At 39.2% G+C, this 20,626-nt stretch overlaps 3 protein-coding genes and 1 long non-coding RNA gene across 6 annotated transcripts in view; 2 read left to right on the top strand and 2 right to left on the bottom strand.

Moving 5' to 3' along the window:
• LOC132987958 (uncharacterized) overlaps positions 1-1,929 on the bottom strand; it is a 28,699-nt gene extending 26,770 nt beyond the window's left edge. The window contains exon 1 of the long non-coding RNA XR_009675764.1: positions 1,819-1,929. This is a non-coding gene — a long non-coding RNA (uncharacterized LOC132987958). The remainder of the gene's footprint in view (positions 1-1,818) is intronic.
• On the top strand, positions 957-5,812 carry haus1 (HAUS augmin-like complex, subunit 1). Its single transcript, XM_061054972.1, has 9 exons — positions 957-1,043; positions 1,126-1,300; positions 3,320-3,455; positions 3,547-3,681; positions 3,795-3,918; positions 4,821-4,886; positions 4,980-5,051; positions 5,210-5,257; positions 5,673-5,812. Exons 1-9 carry the CDS (start codon positions 1,023-1,025, stop codon positions 5,715-5,717), a joined length of 822 nt encoding a protein of 273 aa, XP_060910955.1. The 5' UTR covers positions 957-1,022; the 3' UTR covers positions 5,718-5,812.
• Positions 5,813-8,496: 2,684 nt separating this feature from the next.
• Positions 8,497-14,600, top strand: eva1c (eva-1 homolog C (C. elegans)). Of its 2 annotated transcripts, none has more exons than XM_061054973.1 (8): positions 8,497-9,025; positions 10,143-10,336; positions 10,749-10,872; positions 11,581-11,733; positions 12,626-12,769; positions 13,489-13,566; positions 13,648-13,752; positions 13,836-14,600. In XM_061054973.1, exons 1-8 carry the CDS (start codon positions 8,911-8,913, stop codon positions 14,204-14,206), a joined length of 1,284 nt encoding a protein of 427 aa, XP_060910956.1. In that variant the 5' UTR covers positions 8,497-8,910; the 3' UTR covers positions 14,207-14,600. The 2 variants fall into 2 exon arrangements, with proteins under 2 accessions (XP_060910956.1, XP_060910957.1); XM_061054974.1 differs by having other exon boundaries at positions 10,752-10,872.
• A 532-nt stretch (positions 14,601-15,132) lies between these two features.
• On the bottom strand, positions 15,133-19,803 carry cfap298 (cilia and flagella associated protein 298). 2 transcript variants are annotated; one of them, XM_061054976.1, is made up of 9 exons: positions 19,722-19,803; positions 19,221-19,381; positions 18,888-19,055; positions 17,495-17,562; positions 17,245-17,403; positions 16,949-17,080; positions 16,740-16,835; positions 16,521-16,637; positions 15,133-16,441 (listed from the first exon to the last, which is right to left on the bottom strand). In XM_061054976.1, the coding sequence occupies exons 2-8, from the start codon at positions 19,357-19,359 to the stop codon at positions 16,527-16,529; spliced, it is 873 nt and encodes a 290-aa protein (XP_060910959.1). In that variant the 5' UTR covers positions 19,360-19,381; positions 19,722-19,803; the 3' UTR covers positions 15,133-16,441; positions 16,521-16,526. The 2 variants fall into 2 exon arrangements, with proteins under 2 accessions (XP_060910959.1, XP_060910960.1); XM_061054977.1 differs by lacking the exon at positions 19,722-19,803 and having other exon boundaries at positions 19,221-19,440.
• Positions 19,804-20,626: the final 823 nt, after the last annotated feature.

Below are 20,626 nucleotides of genomic sequence, written 5' to 3' on the forward strand. Positions count from 1 at the left end.
GGAAATGTGTTAAAAGTGGGTTTAATTAATTAAATGGGATTGCTTTTGATCAGTAAAGTGAGACGTCTAAGGAGTATGCATTCATGTTATTTTTTATTTACCATCGATAGATAAGATATAAAGCTCTTGCAAGAATGAGCAAATGTTTTCTGTTTCTCTGCTGTGTCAAATAAAATCAATGCTAAATTTACATTTTATCAGAAAAGCATCTGATTATCCCTTCATTTATTTAGTTGTGTTTTCACAACTGAAAGAGTTTCAGACTTTCTTTTCTTTTTTTAAATTTATTTTTTATTGGTGATAAGGTGAACAAAATGAAACAAGAATATATAGACATGACATAGACATGACAACTAAAGCGAGAACAAACAAACAAAGACAAAAAAAAATAGATACAAAATAGCAAAACATAAGCAAAGATACAGAGCGACAATACAGACTAAATACATTTAAATGAGATGAGAGTCATGATGATTTTTATGTTCAGGTAGTGTGTTAGAAAGGTGTGAAATGTGTTCCTGGCAGCTTAATGCATTAAAGTGCGGAATTTAGTGGGGAGTACCGAAAAAACAAACAAAAATATAAATAAATGAAAAATTAGTTAGAGAAAACTTTCTTCTTTGAGCATTTTCTGTTAAACGAGAGGAGAACTATCTTGATCTGATTACCATCTTTGGGAGCTTAAAGCCGACGTGAACTGGAAATACTTTCTCACCACACAGGCGCTGAACGTTTTGGTATTTACGTCACCCACCTTCACCCCATTTTTATATAATTCAAATGGTCACAAGTTTTTTTTTTTGTCACATTATGTTTCACTTTAAAATTAAAAATCCTCGTTATTACAAAATATTACTAATTTACAATGGGCTCCGTCTTTTTAAGTGGCTAGTAACCCGGAAGTCAATCGATTCATTTTGAAGGCGCCAAACTAGGAAACAAAACCTGTAGTTTGTTGTAGCCCCCTGGACGTTTTTAAGTGACTTGTTGTTGTGGTGGTATTCTCCGTCTTTCTGTTCGCCATGTGTGAAAAGATCAACAAGGTAATGTTCATTTATGTTTAATAATGTTATGAAACGACTGCCGCTGACTTTATTTCAACTGGTTGTTAATGTCTCTCTTCAGGTGAACAGCTGGCTCAGCTCAGTGTTTGGAGATCAGCCAGTGCCTCACTTTGAGGTAAACACCAGAACAGTGGACATACTGTACCAGCTGGCACAGTCCAGTGAAGCCCGGTGCAGTGACACAGCTCTCCTCATTGAAGACCTCAAACAGAAAACAGCTGAGTATCAGGCTGACGGTAAGAGTAGATGTAATGTAGATGTAATGTAATGTAGATGTAATGTAGATGTAATGTAATGTAGATGTAATGTAGATGTAATGTAGATGTAATGTAATGTAGATGTAATGTAGATGTAATGTAGATTTAATGTAGATGTAGATGTAATGTAGATGTAGAGTAGATGTAATGTAGATGTAATGTAATGTAGATGTAATGTAGATGTAGAGTAGATGTAATGTAGATGTAATGTAGATGTAATGTAATGTAGATGTAATGTAATGTAGATTTAATGTAATTTAATGTAATGTAAATGTAATGTAAATGTAATGTAGATTTAATGTAATTTAATGTAATGTAGATGTAATGTAATGTAGATGTAATGTAGATTTAATGTAATTTAATGTAATGTAGATGTAGATGTAGCTGTAGATGTAATGTAATGGGTCAATAATCTAAGCAGGCTACAATTAAAAAAAAAAATAATACAGTAATATATTTTGAATGATTACTACACTGCCCTACAAAGGCAAAAAGACCTGAACTCACCAGAGTGTCGAACTAAGAAAAATGACTTTAAAGTCTTTTTGTTGTCCAGCCAAATGAGTTGCAGGCAGAATATTGGAAATGTGGAAATTCTTTGTCTTTTTTAATGAGGTTATTAATGTTCAAATGGAAAAACATTCCCGCCTCTTATAAAAGGCACTTACACCAATGTCTCCAAAGGTATGACTGGTAGCGTACTGCACTATAACTTGGGTTCGACAGCAGCATTATAATTACATTCTTTGAGTCATTCAAGCGACCGATAAATCTGTACATAAGGTTCCTCAATAAAGCTTGTAAGGTGTTAACTCCTGCATTCACAAATATCTCACTTGCACTACTCCACCTTGGCCTTTTTAAGTAAGATCCTAAAACAATCATTGTAAGCAACCTGAAGTCTGTGCATACTTGATTTTTTTTAATGAGGTTATTAATGTTCATAAAACATCTTTAGCTCAAACATGACCTTTGACCCTTATTTGGAAGTTAAGGTACTCTGCCTTTGCATTGCCTGTTCAATAATAAAGGGTCATGCCAAGGCAAAAGGCAGTAACTTCCATTTGTTAGCTCCCTTGGTTGCTGATCACTATATTAAATCAGTATATGATAATAATGATGATAACATATACATGAAATCTAGTGACCATGGCACAATTAAGTGCTTGATGACAGATATTAAAACAAAGGCATAACACCTTAACTCCACTGCAGTGAAACAGTAACTTCACTTTGATCCGCAGTAAAACAAAGGCAGAAGACCTTAACTCAGTTTGAGTATTCCTGAATGCTGCAGTACAAAGACAAAGACCCTGATGAGTGAAATTACTGGACTCTGTCTTAGTTTCTCGAGAGCTTTTGGAAGTTAAGGCAAATACAACCTGCTATTTTCTCAAAAAAACAACAACACAATTGACTCAAGATATTTATCCACATGATGAAGCACATCTGTAAAGTTCCAAAAATGACAAAAACTCATTTTTGAAAAAATTGGAGTTAATGCCTTTTGCCTTTGTAGGGCAGTACAGTTCATTGGTGTTTTCTGACTGCTTTCTTTGAACAATCAAATGTATCACTCATTGTGACCATTTGCTTTTTCTGTTTCATAATCGATTAGGAACTCCTCACATGGGCTTTAAGTGTTCAGATCTGGGTACATACAAATGTGACATACACAGATTTTAACTGTCCATATTTTAAATATAAGGTTATATTTTGTGGAATGAGGGCAGAAAATAAGACCTACATCGTGAAACTTTTAAAAGGCACATTTGGTAGTGTCTTCATTCAAGATTCAAGATTCAAAATTTGTATTTGTCACATCTTCATACAGATGTGCAGTGAAATGTAAAGACTGTTCCGCAAGGCCATGCAATAAACACTCAAATGACTAATACACATTCATCAGTCACTTACTGAATGCAGATTAGTAAAGTGTAAAACAGTATTGTGTCGTAAAGCATTTTCACAGGACTCAACTTTCTATGTTCTATGTAGATGCTCATGTCCGGGATGTTCTTCTACAAGGCGTTGGTCTGTCCTGTGGAAGCTTGTCAAAGTCCACGTCTGACTACGTGTCTGCTTTAGTGGATACTGCCATGGTGCTTGGAGTCAGAGACACATCACTGGGCAGGTATACTGTCATGCACAGTTGAAGTCTGATTTCTCTAACTATTTAAATTCTTTCTTGTCACCAGTTTCCTTTATCAATCTGTTTTGTCTAGCTTTATGCCAGCAGTGAACAACCACACCAACGAACTTCTGGAAGCCGAGAAGTCAAACAGAAGACTTGAGCGAGAACTCAACGCCCTCAGGAAGAGACTTGGTGCTACTCTGGTGCTGCGGAGCAACTTACAAGAGTAAGGGCATTGATGAAACTAGCATGTTGTAACAACTATTTCATTGACCGACGCATACATCACATTTTATTTCTAACAAGTGTTTTGTTTTTGTTTTTTTTAATCATTTTCAGAGATATCAACAAAACGGTCAAATCTCAGGCAGTGGAGAGCGCCAAAGCAGAGGAGAGACTCCTCAACATGGACTTTGTCGCAGCAAAGGCTAAAGAGCTTAGCCACAGACGGGAGAGGGCAGAGGTACATTGTGAAGTTAAACATGTGTCTGTATCAGCTGTAATGTGTAAATGAAGTTATGAATTAAGGTGATAATGCCTAAATAATTTAAGAGTAATATCTTTTTTTAATTTTAATTTTATTTTTTTTATGCATTGATCTGGAAAGTATAGTGGATAGAGTGGGACATTGGGGAGAGAGAGTGGGGAGTGACGTGCTGGAATGGAGCAACAGGTCGTCAGACTTGAACCCAGGTCACCCGCTTGGAGGACTATAGCCTCCTTACATAGGTACCTAACTGCTAGGCCATCGATGCTCTGAGTGCTATTTTTTATTGCCCTTTTTTTGTTGGGAAATAAATATCTCTTAATAGGAGTAAAACTATAAAGTACTCAACAGTTGTAATTAGTTAAAGCTACTGCGAGGAACTTTTTTGTATTTATTTTGGTGAAATCTGTGGATAAAATGGAAAGGTTTCTCTCTTTGCTGATGTTGGCCTGCAAATGCATAAGTACTTTTTCTGATCCTACCTTCATTTAACAGTGAAGCATATTACTCAGCATCAATCTTAACTGAGAACAATATAAAGTCCTTTTTTTTTCTTTTCTTGGTGGCGGTGATTACAGACAATCATAACTATATAGAAATAATAAATCTGGTCACTGATGGGCTAGTTTGCTTAAAGAACTATCAGTATTAAGTGTAGTCTGTTTCCTCAGAGGAGCTTTAATAAAGACAAAGTGTAGTTTGACCTTGTGCGGGCAACGCCGGGCATCATGTTGCTGCCTTAGGTGAAGGGCACAGAGCTGAAGCTGCAGACAGGGCCAACAGTTAACGCCCTCTATATTATTGTCAGGAGCAGGACTGAGCTCTGTCATGCTGGTCTCTTCTGATGTTTCACTCTTTTTAAAAAATCTTTCCTGCAGGCTCAACTTCAATCCAGGAACATGGACAAGTCCCTCACACACCAGGCTATTGTGCAGCTCTCAGAGGTAACTTCAGCTGTTACACATGCGACTCCAATGAAAACCTAAAACTTTTCCTTTCAGGGTCTGAAATGTGTCGTCTCATTTTGCTCCCTGTAGGAAGTCACTGCGCTGAAACAGGAAGTAATCCCTTTGCAAAAGAAACTGGAGCCTTATATGGACTTAAGCCCGGTATGTTTGTTTTTAGTGATTTTATTAACTCACTCTCACATCCCTTGTTTTTGTGTCATTTTTATATTTAACGTATCTACTGAACATCTTCAAGTTTCTGTTTGTGTTTTTAGCTAAATTGATTATTACTAATTTAATTATCTTCCAAACCATCACAGAGCCCCTCTCTTGCTCAAGTGAAAATAGAGGAAGCAAAAAGAGAATTGGTGAGTATTGAGATGTCTTGTTCAATGATAGATTCAATTGCATTTTATCTGTATAGCACATTTCATACAAAGGTAAACTCAATATGCTTTATAGAAGACAAAAATATACAAACGATCACGTAAAAAAAAAAAAGAACCAATAAATTCAGAAGCAAATCTAAAATACAAAACACATTTATATATATTTCTATATTATAAAAGGACCCTGCAGCATCCTATACAACACACGCACCTATTCCCACTAGAGCAGACACACAGGACCAAACAACAACCAACATATATTTACACACACACACACACACACACACACACACACATACACACACACACACACACACACACAAAGACAAGAGGATGTGATGAACTTCAGTTGCTCCCTTTCTTATTAAAAACTCATTTGTTTTCTTAATTGCAGGCTGCAATTGACTCAGAACTTGAGATGAATGTGAATTTCAAGTGAAGCTGTTGGTCCTGTTGAAATCTTTCCTGATTTTTTTTTTTTTTTCTGTATATTTTTTTTCTTAATCTGAAAAAATAATAAAAACGTTCTAATTCTTTGTGACTACTTTGCCATATCATTATCTGATCATTTAATCACTTTTTATTGTTTTTAATTATTTTAATGAATCTGTACGAGGACTTTGATAACAAATTGCTGCATTATTTTGCATTTTTGAAGCAATCTTTATATTTGGATCCTAATTGAAAAAAAACCCCCACATAATTGTCTTTCCACAAGGGGGCTGTCGAAATCGACACAAACCGAAGTTCTAAACGATGGAGACTCTTGAAGCACCTGTGAGCGACTTTTGGTTTTGTTATGTTGGCGCCCCCCCCCCGTGGACAAAGCGGCATCTCTTATCTCTTTGCTGATTTTGTCTGGTACATGTTTGAATGCCCCCCCCCCCCCTCAAAATATCTCACCCTGCCAAGTCAAAATTATCAATCATCAATCTTTGTTGAGGTAAATGTGGGGAAAAAGACTGCTTCACAATGCTGTCACCAACTATTATCCTGATGGTCTCATATGCTTTACTAATAAATAAAGAGGCCTCCATATTGATCTAGTCTGTTTCATAACCTGCTTAAAACTGCTGAGAATTAAAATGCTCCAAATAAGTACAGCAGCCTAACTGTTCCAGATATTTGTATTTAATCAACTATTTGTGTTTAAAAAGAAACCTTTAATAATTACAAAAGACCTTACAGTAGAAATTGGAAATAATCTTTCCTCCCTGTGTTGGACCTCTTCAGTTGCTCTCCTCCTCTTCCTGTTTGTTACATCACATCATTAACACTAATCAAATGTTTTGTATTGACTTTAGAGTCAGCGCTTTCGGATTGAGGGCTCGTGATCCCAATTTAAACAAGTTCTATCAGCAAGTCATGGGAGAATCCTCCTTTTATCGACTCCGTCTGCCCAACATGTAAACCATCTGTCTGCACAAACACAGACGAGGTTTTACTTGAATGGCGTCTGTGTAGAATATTTCAAAGGAAAATACGGCATGTTTTAGATTATCTTTTCTCACCCTTTTTTTTTTTTTTATCATAATACTTGAATTTGATTTCTACCTCATTCTTAAAGACATGGGTTTGTCTTCACTCTCCAGAAAGTTTGTTTAAAAACTTGATATTCTTGCTTTCACATCTACTCAGTTCAGACCTTTTCTCACCATATCTTTATACATGAATCTAGTACACCTCCAAAGGGCAACTATTGCCTTTTCACCTACATGGTTGAATCTTTTCTTAAAAACATTTTTTGTGTTTGACAACAAAATTCCACAGGCTTTGGAGGGATAACAGCACATGAAAGGGGGTTTAGAGCCACTCCCTGGGTGCCTTAAGCTAAAATGCAGAGAATGGAAACAACTAGGGGGCCTGTTGTCCAGTTTGTATGCAAAATATCACCCCTAAGTTCCTCCCTCTTGCCACTTTGCGCCCCCCGATTTGGAGCTAAGCACGGAGACCCCCAGAGTCTCTGTCAGTTTGACTGTTGTAGGTCTGCTCTGCTGTCTGACATGTAGATTGACTGGTTACCATGGAGTGGGTCATGGATGTGGGCCGGGGAGCCGTTTACCCAGTAGGCCCCCTGATTCATTCAAAGGCCCCACGGTGAGGGCATGGACAGTTTATGAAAAGAAACAGAATTCAAATATCATTCACTTGAAACTTGATCTTTGTTGGCTAAAAAAAAAAGAAAACACTGATCTACCAAAGTGGTTGAGTGGCTTCTCATTTTTTTTTGAGAAGCCACTAAAAAAAATCTTAGTACAAACACAGATATTAATATCCCTTACAAATAAGATAGAACTCAGAACAACAACTGAAAGTTGAGCAACCCAATTCTGACCAAAGTTCTGTTTAAAGTAATATTTTTATATATAGAGAGAGAAATAAGAAATTATGTCATTGATAATTATTGACTACCTCTACCTCTTATATGGTACAAAATAAAACAATAAATAACTTTATATAATTTATATATATATATTTATATAATAAAACAACTTTAATTTATTTACACATTTTTTTTTTATTTTATTTTATAGTGGGAGAGGATGTTGATAACCATCTGTATAAAAATTGAGGATGTAAACATGCCAGAATGCTCATTTGCATCCATAGTCCCTACAGGGTAACAACAAATTAAAGCTCATGAGTGGAATAGGAATCATGTTCAGTCACTTTTGGCAAACTCTGTGGACAAAGCAGCACTGTTTACATCTCTGCGCAAGTTGTAGTTTGCATGGAAGAAGTCTTTTCTGACGTAAAGAAACCTCTCACACTTCTTCATTTTAAAGGTCTGTTGTGTGGCTCAAAAATGAATGTCTGCTGTGGGAAATGTAAAAGTTTCTGAAGAGTGCTGTTTATTGCCTCGCCTGGTGTTGATCTTGCTATATGTATTAAATATAGGCATCAGCATTCATTTCGGTCAGTTTCATCACCAGCTTAAACTCCTCAGAGGAGCTTTTTAAAAAGACAATGTAATATAGATTTAAAAAAAAAAAAAGCAAAATACATACAACCTGCCTGTTTATAGTGGTGGGAAATAAAGCAGAGGCAGTAACGTAAAACAGAGAGCAAATAACTCACACAAAAGGAACATTTTCTCACAATCCAAAAGGTAAACATGTGCCTCATGGGTGAGAAAATGGTCCTGCCACTGCGTCATACCATTGAGCCCCCCACCCCCACCCCCCCGTTCCCTTTAAAATAGTTTTATCAGCCACGCCCACCCCATAATACGCACTCAGCTGTTACTGTAAGACGCTTTCAGTTTCCACATGCGTTTATTCATGAATCTGCGGAGTTGAGCAGCAACAAAGTCCGGCCGGGAGAGATCACCATAAACCGGATTAAATCAGCTCGTGTGTCACTTTTCAACAACTTGTTGCGCAGCTGCTATTTCCAACCTTCCTCTGTGGTCCTCACTGCCGTGGACAGGGGCTCTCTGGGTGATATTTTCTTTTTCTTTTTTTTTTTTTTTGTAAAGGAGGACAGATGGATTAGGCTAAGCGGTGCCAGAAGAAGACACACCTTGAGGCATTTCACCTTTCTGTCTGTTTTTTTTTTTTTTTTTCTTTGAATGAAGTCCTGCAGCCTTCAGTGAGTTTTAGTTGTCTTGAATATGATCTCAGAGACAGGGGATGCGAGTCATGAGCCGGACGCGTCCTTATCCTGGACTAGAGTGGAGCCAGAGCCTCTTCTACCTGACTTTACTGCTGTGGACCAGGCGCATGAATGGACTGGCTGACTTTTCAAGTAAGATGATGATGATGGTGGTGGTGATGAAGCAGTGGAAGGAGGAGAGGGTGAATCAGGGTTTGTCCCTAGAAGCCCTAGAAGTTAGGCTATAGTTTTTGGTTTTTCACGTTTGGTATGGGGCTGCATTTTTTAAAGTGGTAATAAATGTGTAAATGTGCGGTGTAATGGATAAGATGGTTAAAGTGTTGTCTGTTTTTCACACTGCTGGTGTTTCTAAAATTTCAGCAATTTGACCCAAAGACAGTTTTTAAAATGTGTCAGGGATCTTTACAACATTATGTCATCTGGACATCGTTTAAGGAACGAAGAACATGTCTTATTTGTTCACTGAGTTATTTCATTGTCATGTGCAATTTGTGGAGAAAACACGATGTTGTAGAGAATTACACCAATCTCTTAACTTAGTGACTTTAAGACAAGCTATTCTCAGTATTTTTTTTATTTAGAGAAACATCTACTAAAACTGTCCTTCAAATCTATTTCTATCACTTCTGTGTGATTTTCTACGGGAACGATTTTGCAAACATCCCCCCCCCCCAAAAAAAAAAGAGCCTTTGATCCAGAAGTAACTTCATCACATCTACACACAAGTAGACTGTGCAAAGTTGAATGCCAGTTGGCAGAGATTGCCACCCAGGAAAAAGGTTTGGCAGTCAGCACTTTGATGGGAGAGTTTCAAAGCAACATGAGACAAGAGCTGCAAAGAGGCCAAACAAACATAATCTGAAACCACAGACGCAAAAGACTAAAAGAAGAGAGAAAGAAAACTTCCCCGGAAGAAATTACTTTCTTAGATTCTTCAAAATCAAAATCCTTATTTCAACACGTTTTCATCGCTGACGCTGTTATTCTTTTACTAATCCTGCAAGCAATAGCGGACCCCCAGGAAGCAAACTGTGTTGGTCCCATTGGTTTTATAGTGGATAGAAGCAGTGCTTAAGCTACAAAACATTTCTATAACCTTCTAACTAACTACCTAACAGGTCAAAAGAAGGTTAAAATATCAGAGACCAAGGGCAGAGTTTAAGTCTGTAGTATTGGTTCAAGATCCAGAAATGCTAAAGCATGTCCCCTCTCCGTATTCATGACTAATAAATGTTTTTTTGTGCAACAGACTACCTGTCCAGGATCATCACGAGCCACTCTGCTCAGGCGTATGACGGACAGCCTCTGCGACTCCACTGTCCTCGTCACTCCACCATCTCCATCCAGACTGCGTTTTACGGGAGCGGCGAGGCGCGGCTGTGCAGAGCAGACCCTCCACACAGAGCCCACAACCACAGCTGCTCTGCTTTTACCGCCCTACAGGTGCATTTTGATTCTGCGGTACACAGCACATTACACTTTCACCGGGTCTGATTGGTAAAATTTTAGTGGTCAAATGATCTCTCTAGTTAGTTATCAGTCAAAGGAAAGGTTGGTGGTTTGAACCCAACTCCGGCAGTCTACAAGTCAAAGCATAATAGGAAAGGACATCTCACCCCAAATGACTCCTGATGGCACAGCCAGCTGCACGTGATTGTGTATGAATGGGAGCAGTTAAAACGGATAGGAACTTTATATTGCACGTTGACAGAGAGAAACACATGTAGTGTAAAAGTGCTATGAGTATTTGGTCAGTCAGTTTGTGCCTGATCCTTTTTTTTTCTTTTGCTTCTGATTTGGTGGTGTTTGTCTCTAAACTGGTAAATGCTGAGTCTGTCTGGTGCTTCCTGTTCAGAAGCTGTTGTCAGAGTGTCAGAGTCACAGAGATTGTCAGCTGCCTGTCAACCACCTGCTGTTTGGGAAGGACCCCTGCCCTGGCACTTCCAAATACCTCCATGTGGACTACAAGTGTAAACCAAGTGAGTCACGCTGCTCATTTTCAGTGAAGCCCTTACCTGCTCACAGTCTTTTTCTGCTGCCATATCCCCTCTCAGTCAGCCTCCACTCCGTCATTGTTTGTTTCACACTTTTAATAGTTAAATAACTACATAACTATACACAAACATACAATATGATACAGTACAGTACAAATATGACACGATACTGAATCATACAGTACAATCTGATCAGATATAATACAGCAAAATGCAATACGATATGATATGATGCATTGCATTTTGATGATGTTGTGGACCCCAGGAAGAGTAGATGCTACTTATGTAGTGGCTAATGGGGATCAAAATAAAATGAATAAAAAAATGAATGCAATACAATATGATACAGCATGATCCGATGCAATACACTGTATTGTCCCCCTTGGAGATATTTGTCTTTGACACAAGTGCTGCACCTATTAGCTGCCTCCACAGTAGCATCAACCTGTAAAAACAATTAACACAAACAACAATCCACATGTAAACAGAGAAGCACATATCAATGAAAACCACAATCAACTTGCGGGATTCAGCTGATGAGTCCAGATCACAAGCAGGGCAGCCCCACCAGAAGTGGACAGAAATGAAATCAGTCTGTAAAATCTCCCCCCTTTGACTTACCTTTGAGTTTCCCATTGACATGATGACATCATCCCCTTAAAATCAGATTTTTTTTTTCCCCCCTTCCCTCAGCTGAACACAAAAGACATGTGGTGTGTGACGCAGAGACCATGGTCCTGCGCTGTAAGCCCCCCAAGGTCCTGATCATCTATGCAGCTGTCTACGGGAGAAGTCTGGGTCAGACTGACACCTGCCCCTCACACCTGACAAGACCACCCCCGTTTGGTGAGTCAACGGGATACGCGGTATTCCCATTAGGTGGTAACTCACAGATGTTTTCCTTTACAATACAATGTGTTGAGACACCGATTCACATAGTAGAGTTTCTACATATTACAACTTCTCGTTTTAATATGTAGAAATAAAAAAAGGCTAATAACTTAGAATAATAATAACTATTTTAATGAGCAGCATCTGTGCTTAAGTTATGTTTTTTTTTCTGAGTGGGGTTATGCAGGAAATTCTTAAGAAGAGAGCCCTGTTAGGAGAACTCTGAGTAATGAAGCTGTGTCCAAAAATCACTCCCTATTTCTTGTATAATACACTGTATGCAATTAAAGCTAGTTCTGTTCTATTTAAGAGTTCAAATTGAAGTTTTTAATGAAGCTGCGACAAGGAAACATCAATATGATCTTATACTTGTACATTTACTGGGTTTTTTTTTTCTTTAAAATAAAAATAAATGTGTATTTATGAGCAAATATAGCCTCACTTAAAGAGAATTTGCATGCTATGATGTACAGTAATCTCTCCTCACAGAATGTATTTTGAGTCCAAAGCAGCAAAATCACAGGTGTAACTAATTACATTAATAATGGCTGCATTCCTTTTGCTCTGTAATGTTATTGAATACACCTGTTATTTTCCTTCTGGTATGACTGCTATGTCTGCTGTGACATAAAGGCCTGTACAAATAGCCCGGCACAAAGGCAAGATTCCATGTGGACAAAAATGGTTTTAGGATGATACACTATTAAAAATGTTTAAAAACAAACCTACCTATAACCAAACTCATGCACAACATTGAACCTTTTGTTCCACTGCTGCAGCTGGATCAGTGAGCTTAACCCAAATGTTGAGTAATTATTACCAACTGGCTCTTTGCTTTGCCCTACAGAGTGCCTGAACCACGAGGCCGTGCACTTGGTATCCAAGTCCTGCTACAGCAAACACAAGTGTTCTGTTGCTGTCAGCAACCAGACGTTCCGGGACCCCTGCTTTCCAGGAACGAGGAAGTACCTCAGCGTGGTTTATTCTTGTGGTAAGACTCTTTCTGCTTCCTCATTCACAAGATAAATCAGAGCGAGGTTCCAAAATAGGAACAGGCTAACATTAAGGATTAGCTCACGTCATGTCTGTTTTTGTTTTTGCCTCATTAATTATGTGGCATATCCTTCAGAGAATTCTTTGTCGTTTTCCTACTGTGTGTTATTAATCAGCGGATCTGAGCCATCAGCTGATCTAATCAAATCAATCCCGACAACACAGTGGCAGGGGAATAACAGACTGCGAGCTCGGATTTGTGGGTTGAGGTTCACATCCTGGTACACTTCCTATGGTTGGCACCAATGCCAGTGAGGTCATGCAGCAACATTGTTCATGTATCAAAGTTTGGAAATCTGACTTCAGGCTTGTGTTGATACAATTTCTCCTGACTGGCTCTGTTGGCCCCATGTGTTGCAAAACATTCTGTGTTAGCCTTGTAGACCGGTTATCAACACAATTGAACAGAAAGAATTACAAATGTGAGAATGTCTTCCATTGTCAGCCTAGATTTGGCAGAGATCTGAATGTGGGAAGTAGTGTCCTGGTGATTGACTGACTGTAGATTCCTTGGATCCGTATAAGACTCTCATGAACATGCTCCGTCTATGGTCCAAGCTTTGGAAACTTTCTCAACTGTTTGACAACATTTGAATGCCGGATCACTTCTGTACACACATCTGTAATCTAACGACTGACTTATCGTTCTTCCAATAGTATCACAGACGCTACTAAGGGAAGCAGACCCTCACATATTCAGCCCCACCTCATCTACTACTGCAGTCACAGACAAAGGTACAATCTGATGCCGTCTGTTGCAGCGCCAGGTTTTTTGGTGTCGTCTAAACTCTCTCATAATTTACATTTTCTCAACAGCTTCTCCTACAGCAATAACGGAACCTTTCCCCAAACGGTCGAGAAGGCCAGAAAACTCAGGAGCTATGATGAGCAACTCTCTCATGACCTATGCCTACATCAAAGGTAAACTTTATTCACATGTATGCACCGAAGAATGCACGGCCAATCCTCGTTTCATACACCTCCTGCTTTCATTTCCTACACAGAGCATCCAGAAATGGCGGCGCTGCTCTTCACCTCCAGCGTGTGCGTCGGCCTTCTGCTCACACTGCTGGCTGTGTCAGTGAGAGTGACCTGCAGGAGGAGCCGGATCAGAGATCACAGACTCGCACCCAGGTCCTGTAACCAGGCTGCTGAGTGCCAGGAGGCGGACAATGATGAGGACGATACGGAGGATGACGATGAAGAGGGAACAGGAAGCTCTTTGGTCTCGGCTGCAGAAAGGAAGGCGATACAGTGCTGGGAGGAAGTGACGTATGTGAGCGAGGCGGCCGATCGTGCAGAGAGGATTGATCGCAGGGAGATGATCATGCAGGAAATATGGATGAATTCATATCTGAACGGCAGCTCGTGTTAATTAAACTGGGGTGTGTGGATTCTCTTCAGCACCTTCAGGATTTATTCAGGATTCTGCAGCAGCTCCCAGCCTCAGATGATATAGTGTAAAACAAATATTTGGGGGCATTAATACGCAGTTGGTTATGTGTACTGCTGTTTTAGAGTGCAGTTTGTAAATAATTGAATGTTCAGGTGAAACTGCAATGCCAGCCATTTTTTAAAGGGTCAACAGAGTTTAAAACTGTCAAATGGGTTTCCATTTACATCCAGAATTTTCTAAATGGTTGTATGTATTCACATTGACAAACAAGCTCAGATTTTTGGCCAAAAACTGTTTACTGCTTATAAAAAAGGATAAAATCACTTGTTTTGACAGAAGTTACTTGAAGTAAATGAAATTATACTTCAGTTTTTTATTGTCAAGAGATTTTCAATCTGTACAGTTCAGGGCCTAAACTTTAGGCCAATCCCTTCCCTTTGAGAAGCTTTTTGGAGAAGGAGAAATTCCCCCACAAATCCTCTGACATTAAAAAGGCTGAGAACTGGCTGAAAGAACTTCCTCTTTTAGGCTCGACAAGCAGTCGATGTTTTGTGTTCGGAACAGTCCAACAAAGTAAAATTACAGTGTGGATAATCGGGATGATAAGACTATTTGACATCACACATGGCTCTTTCAGTTTGACAAGCAACTTCCAAACCAAACACACAAGACCTGAGCCGCAGTGGCAAGGCAGCAGAGAAAGCGAACACGACAAGGATCCAAAGTATCTGAATGAGAATGAGACTTCCCAGGACAGAGCAGAGGTCCAGCACAGAGAAGTCAGGGTAAAACGAGAGATAAGAGGATCATCAGGTACAAGGCGTAAGTTATGAAAGAATACGACATTAACTGAAAGGCTGTTTGATGTCAGCGGGGAGGTTATTCAAGAAGGAAAGGACACGTGATGGAAAAAGGCCCAGCAGCCTGCTGGCTTCTTTTTATTGGGAAGAATGACAGGAAGTAAAAAAAAAATAAATAACTGGAAGTAAGTTGGCTACACTGTCATCAATAAATCTATGATTGAGTAAACAGTTCAGCAGAGAATTTAAGAAATTGATCCGACACAATGGAAGTGGCAGGAAAGACAGCTATTCTAAAAATCTATTCATTTCTCTCAAAGGATTTTGGACAGACGGCGATCTAGCCATATACTTAAATGATCTGTTTTTGTGGCTGACTCATTCAGAAATAAGCCGACCTTTGGAACTACCAGGGGATGACACATTAATGAAATTTAAGAACATTGCTCCTCTGATTCATCAATGGATCACAAAGCAGCTCCAGCAGTAAACCAAAGAATGTAAGAAGGAATTGTATCTGTTACTAAAGCTCAAAATTGACCATGAAACACTGTGTTGGCTCTCCTCTCCAGCTCCCTGTAGTTTGTAATGGTTTGTTATGGTAAAAAAAAAATGGCAGTGGTTTGTACCAGGTACAAGCAAATATTTTCTCATGCCATAACTGATACATGTCTCTTTAAAAAACACCTGAAGTGAATGTATTAAAGGTGATATTATTCTTGGGATCTACATGTCCTTGCGTACAGGATGTTTTTTTGGTATGAAGTGTTCCTGTGCGCCTCTGAATTACTGAATTGGCTCCGTTAATGTGTGCTCACATTTCAACCCTCCAGTGATTTAAAAAAAACTCTCACTCTGAACTTTACAGCTTCCTCATCCCTGCTGGAAAAAGGAGCTGGAACAACCATAGTACTTTGTGGCAACATCCTGACTTTAAGAGGAGCGTGTGTGTCAATGATTGGAGACAAAGAGAGGAAAGGTGTAGCATCCTTGTCCCTGCACTTCGATGGATGTTACACTGTGTTCCAGCTGAGTCACTACCTCCTGGACTACACTGAATGTCAACACGTCATTAACATAAAATGTATAAAAATGGGGTAAACACAGGCTACATTTGACAGTTTATTTGTTTTATATTGTTTTTTAGAACACACTTAAAAATACAGTAACTCAGGATCGAACACCAATTTCATTTTGTTTTAAAAAAAGAGTAAAAAGTATCTGTAAAGGAATACAGAAATCCCATTCAAGTTCAAATAAATCTGTAATAGCTGTTGTGTCATATTATTTGTCCCTATAACTTATTCAGATTTCAGAACAATTTTTTGGGATATAAGTGGAGAAACAAGGCATATAAACACTTGGCTGTACATTATATTCTCTTGAAGACCTCAAATAAAACCAGCATTTAACTGTGTTCTATATGATAAAAAGGCTTCTTGTGTCAGTTACATATAGGACTGTAAAGTACCAAATCAGAGCAGCAGAGAGAGTTTCCTTTATCTTGGTCCCCATTTGATGTTGGTGAGGCCTTGAAACTGCTTTTTGAGAGCCTGTCTGTCCGACCACTCTGAGTCCATGTAGGTGTCATCGTCTGCCTCCTCCAGTTTCTGACAAACGTACCAAGAAGAGAGGCACATTAAATACAAACAGGAGCAGTATTTTGAATGTGTGTGGCTATTTTATATTAAATGCTCTTGGTGTTTCCTTACCTTTAGCTCTTCCTGCCTCCTGTAGAAATTCATCATCATCTGTTTATGCTGCTCATCATTGACCAGAGGTTCTCTCCCTGGTGCCCCCTGTCCTTTCTAATGAGAACAGAAACAAATGGATTGTAACTGTTTTCAAGGCTAACGTAATCTTAAAACAAATGCACTGCTTGCCCTATACTCCAGATGTACACACATGATATGGCTCTCACCTTTTGGATTTTAACCACAAGTTTGGTCTTTTCATTTTTTCCGATGTAGTCCTGCAGTTTTTTCCCTCTCTGGATCTCTTTGGCAGCCCACCAGAGCTGGCACTCGTCCTCTGTGATCACCTGCAGGGATGCCTGAGGTATGGAGACAGATGGAAAGAGCAGATGCACAGGAATGAAAGGAGAAAAAAGGAAAGAAAGATTATCAAGAAGACAGCTTCGCCTCCAAATATATCAAACAATTTTGACCACAAACTAACTTCACATATCCCCTTAGCTAGTGGCTAGAATGTGTGAACCTGTGTTCCTGTAAGGTCTTCCTGGTTCTCAAACTCCATCCTGATAGGGTCATGAGGGGGCAGTCCCATTGGATAAACAATCATAACTGCACCCCTTAGCTGATCCAGGGCTTCTTTAATCATCTCTTTAGTGACACAAACGTTAGCTTGGACTTGTTTCTAAAAGAAAATGGAAAGACAAACTTAATCCAAAGTACTGAAGCTTGGTGAACCAAAATATATTTTGTTAAGTGTTAACTCTAACACTCACCTTGGATATCAGAGCCTTTGCTTCCTCGACTGTCTTCATTAACACTTGCTTCATTTTATCATTTGGAGCTGTTAAAAATTAAGGAGAATGATTTCTTTATTATAAGACTTTTTTTATTTACACAATTATTACAGAATCAATGGAAATAAACTGTTAAATGGAAATGATTGCAGAATTTCAAAGTCACAGAAGAAAATTCCTATCACATGTAGGAGTGATATAAATCATGTCACATTCTTGTTCATCGAGTTTCTCCTTGCCACTGTAACTTTGTTGAATGTTGATTAGTGCTGTGCTCAGGATGGATTCATGTTGGGTCTTCATAACGAAGAGTACAGTCTTTTGCCTGCTCTTTTATAAAATGTCTTGAGAAAGCATTTGTTGTGAATTGGTGGCATACAAATAAAGACTGACTGATTGATTGACATTTAGAAGTTTAAAGCTAAACCCATTCATTACCACCGAAACTTAACCCACACTAGTGCTGCAGTAAGTCATACACATTTTAGAATGTGAATCCAGATTGGGAAAAAAGGTAGAAGTGAGTGCTGCACTGGGTCAAAAAAATGTAGAGGAGGGGCGCTGGTGGCGCGGTGGTTGGTGCGCGCGCCCCATGTGTGGAGGCTGTCGTCTCGGGCAGGGGGCCCGGGTTCACATCCCACCTGTGGCTTCTTTCCCGCATGTCGTTCCCCACTCTCTCTCCCTGATTTCCGACTCTATCCACTGTCCTATATCTCCATTAAAGGCATAAAAAGCCCAAAAATAAATCTTAAACATATTTTTTTAGAGGAATCAGGTGCTGTTCAAGAACAGGGGACAGAAGTCAAAATAACTTTGACTGTCATAAAGTTGACTGTCCTGATAACAAACAAAGTTTGAAGTGTGGAAAGGCAGTCTAAACTGAAAGTCTGAGGCACTCTGATGTCATATAAAAAGCCTTTATTAAACAGGGATGTGAATCTCGATTAGTTCCACTGTTAAACTGTGTAGCTTTCTTTAAGCACCTTTAAGAAAAAGCTAAAGACCCAGCTCTTTCATGAATACCTACTAACTTAATGATGATGGTTTTGATATCATTGATGATGATGATGGTAGTGACGATGGTTTTTGTTTGATAATGATGACTTATAAGATGGTTTCTATACTGATTAGAGCTCTCAAGAACTGCCGTCAATGTTGTGCTTTGCCTCTGGTCACTTCCTGTCAGCACCTGTGTGTCCAATCGGACTCAAAGCTGATCGTTTGCTCTTACTGACATTGTTCCCTTTTTTTCTAGATCCTTGCTTGTGTTGTACTTACTCTCTGATGTACGTCGCTTTGGATAAAAGCGTCTGCTAAGTGAATTGTAGAATTGTAGAATCGTAGCTTTCAGTTAATAGTCATATAGTCTCACCATGTCCGTTCCGCCTTCCAACTTCATCCATCTTGAATACTGGCCCTCCACTGGGCACGCACGTGTCTTCCCATTCGTCCTTCAGTTTCAGGTCCACAATCTGCTCCTCCGTCAGCCCCTGCATATTAGTTGGCAGTATGATGCCATGGTCTGCAAGCTCTGGGATCTCTGAGGGCACATCAAAATACAGGCAGGTCAGTGTCAGTCTTTGGTACTGGACTGAAATATGTTTTTATTAGACCACAAAACATGTCACAGGTGGATAAGTAAAGAATATAGAGATCAACAGACTTCTCATTCTTTCTCAGATTGTAAACAAAGCACATGTGTCACCTGAACATATCCTGTCCACTTTGAGTCTCCCATTGTACACAGCTGTAATTTGTTGGATCACAGTCTCAACAGTCGCGTCCACAGAGGTGTTAAAGAGAAACTGACTTTCATCTCCTCGCTTCACATGCAGCTGCACCATCTTCAAGCCGCTTTATTCAACCCTTAAAAGAGAGGAAAAGACGAGAGTTTAAAGCGATTTGTTTGATAAGTAATCACACAACAAAAAAACAAGTCCGTGTTTCCAAGCGGCCAAGGGTCTCTAGGGTAACACAGCGTTACCATAGCAACAGTCGTGTGTGGACGCTTCCAGAAACACAACGCTGACCTGTAACGAGCTAGCTGATATGGACAGATGTTAACGTTCACGGACTAAATATGTGAATGGTTGTTATCTCCAAAAGTACGGGAATTGTGACGCTTACCTGTTCAGTGAAACGACAAGTACAATACAGGTAAATACACCGTTCAGACTGGGCTCTGTTTACTACCGGTGACATTAACCAGCTAAACCTTCCATGAGGATTCAACGGGGCAAATTCTTCTTCTTGTGGTCGTTGTCTCAAATTACATGAATACATACTGCCCTCTACTGGTACATGATGGTAACACAACTTACAGGAAAGGTGAAGATTTTTTTAAGTTACCACTGTTTTGCCCAAGGGGTTGAAGTAAAAAAAAAGTGTAATATCTTTGTTGTTGTTAAAAAATGTTATCCAAATTCTGTTTGCAAATTACTACACACAAAAATCGAGATATAAAAAAAGGATTAGATGTGAGTGTTTTTTTTTTAAGCATTGAAAATTTTAACCTGTCTTGTATTATATTACAAATGAGAGTTAAATTAATATAAGGTATCCTTCTAAAGTGATGGGGTAATAATAATAATAATAATAATAATAATAATACATTTAATTTTTAATGCAAAATCTCAAAGTGCTACAGGAAGAAAAATAAAATAGAAATAAAAAGAAATTTAATCAACGAAGCAACTAACGAAACTAAAAGCACAAGCAGAAGGCTTTGTTAAAAAGGTGGGTTTTTAGGGCCCTTTTAAAAGCGTCAGCAGACTGTGGAGCCCTCAGCTGCTCGGGGAGAGCGTTCCACAGACTGTGGAGCAGAGGAGCAGAAGGCCCGGTCACCCATGGTGTGGAGTTTAGTCCTGGGGGGGGGGGGGGGGGGGGGGGGGGATGAAGGAGGTTGGTGTTTCCAGAGCGGAGGCTTTGTGTGGAGGATTGTGGGGTGAGGAGGAGACTGGTAGGTGAGAAGGGTGACTTTGTACTGAATCCTGAATGAAATAGGGAGCCAGTGTAGTGTTCATATTTACGCACCCTCATCAGGGTAGGGACCATATACTGTAAATAATCATCTTTTTACAGTCTATGGTAGGGACACAGATATTCCCTTTT

Source organism: Labrus mixtus, chromosome 14 (genome assembly GCF_963584025.1).
Source record: "Labrus mixtus chromosome 14, fLabMix1.1, whole genome shotgun sequence".
NCBI classification, from domain to species: Eukaryota; Metazoa; Chordata; class Actinopteri; order Labriformes; family Labridae; genus Labrus; species Labrus mixtus.

Excerpts from the sequence above, each read along its gene's own strand:
- haus1 (XM_061054972.1), top strand. The coding sequence starts at position 1,023 with ATGTGTGAAAAGATCAACAAG. Across the intron at positions 3,456-3,546 it reads AGAGACACATCACTGGGCAG|CTTTATGCCAGCAGTGAACA; the intron begins GTATACTGTCAT and ends TGTTTTGTCTAG. Across the intron at positions 5,258-5,672 it reads AGGAAGCAAAAAGAGAATTG|GCTGCAATTGACTCAGAACT; the intron begins GTGAGTATTGAG and ends TCTTAATTGCAG.
- eva1c (XM_061054973.1), top strand. The coding sequence starts at position 8,911 with ATGCGAGTCATGAGCCGGACGCGTCCTTATCCTGGACTAGAGTGGAGC. Across the intron at positions 9,026-10,142 it reads TGGACTGGCTGACTTTTCAA|ACTACCTGTCCAGGATCATC; the intron begins GTAAGATGATGA and ends TTTGTGCAACAG. Across the intron at positions 13,753-13,835 it reads GACCTATGCCTACATCAAAG|AGCATCCAGAAATGGCGGCG; the intron begins GTAAACTTTATT and ends TTTCCTACACAG.
- cfap298 (XM_061054976.1), bottom strand. The coding sequence starts at position 19,359 with ATGGTGCAGCTGCATGTGAAGCGAGGAGATGAAAGTCAGTTTCTCTTT. Across the intron at positions 19,056-19,220 it reads AGTGGACAGGATATGTTCAG|AGATCCCAGAGCTTGCAGAC; the intron begins GTGACACATGTG and ends ATGTGCCCTCAG. Across the intron at positions 16,638-16,739 it reads GGAGGCAGGAAGAGCTAAAG|AAACTGGAGGAGGCAGACGA; the intron begins GTAAGGAAACAC and ends TACGTTTGTCAG.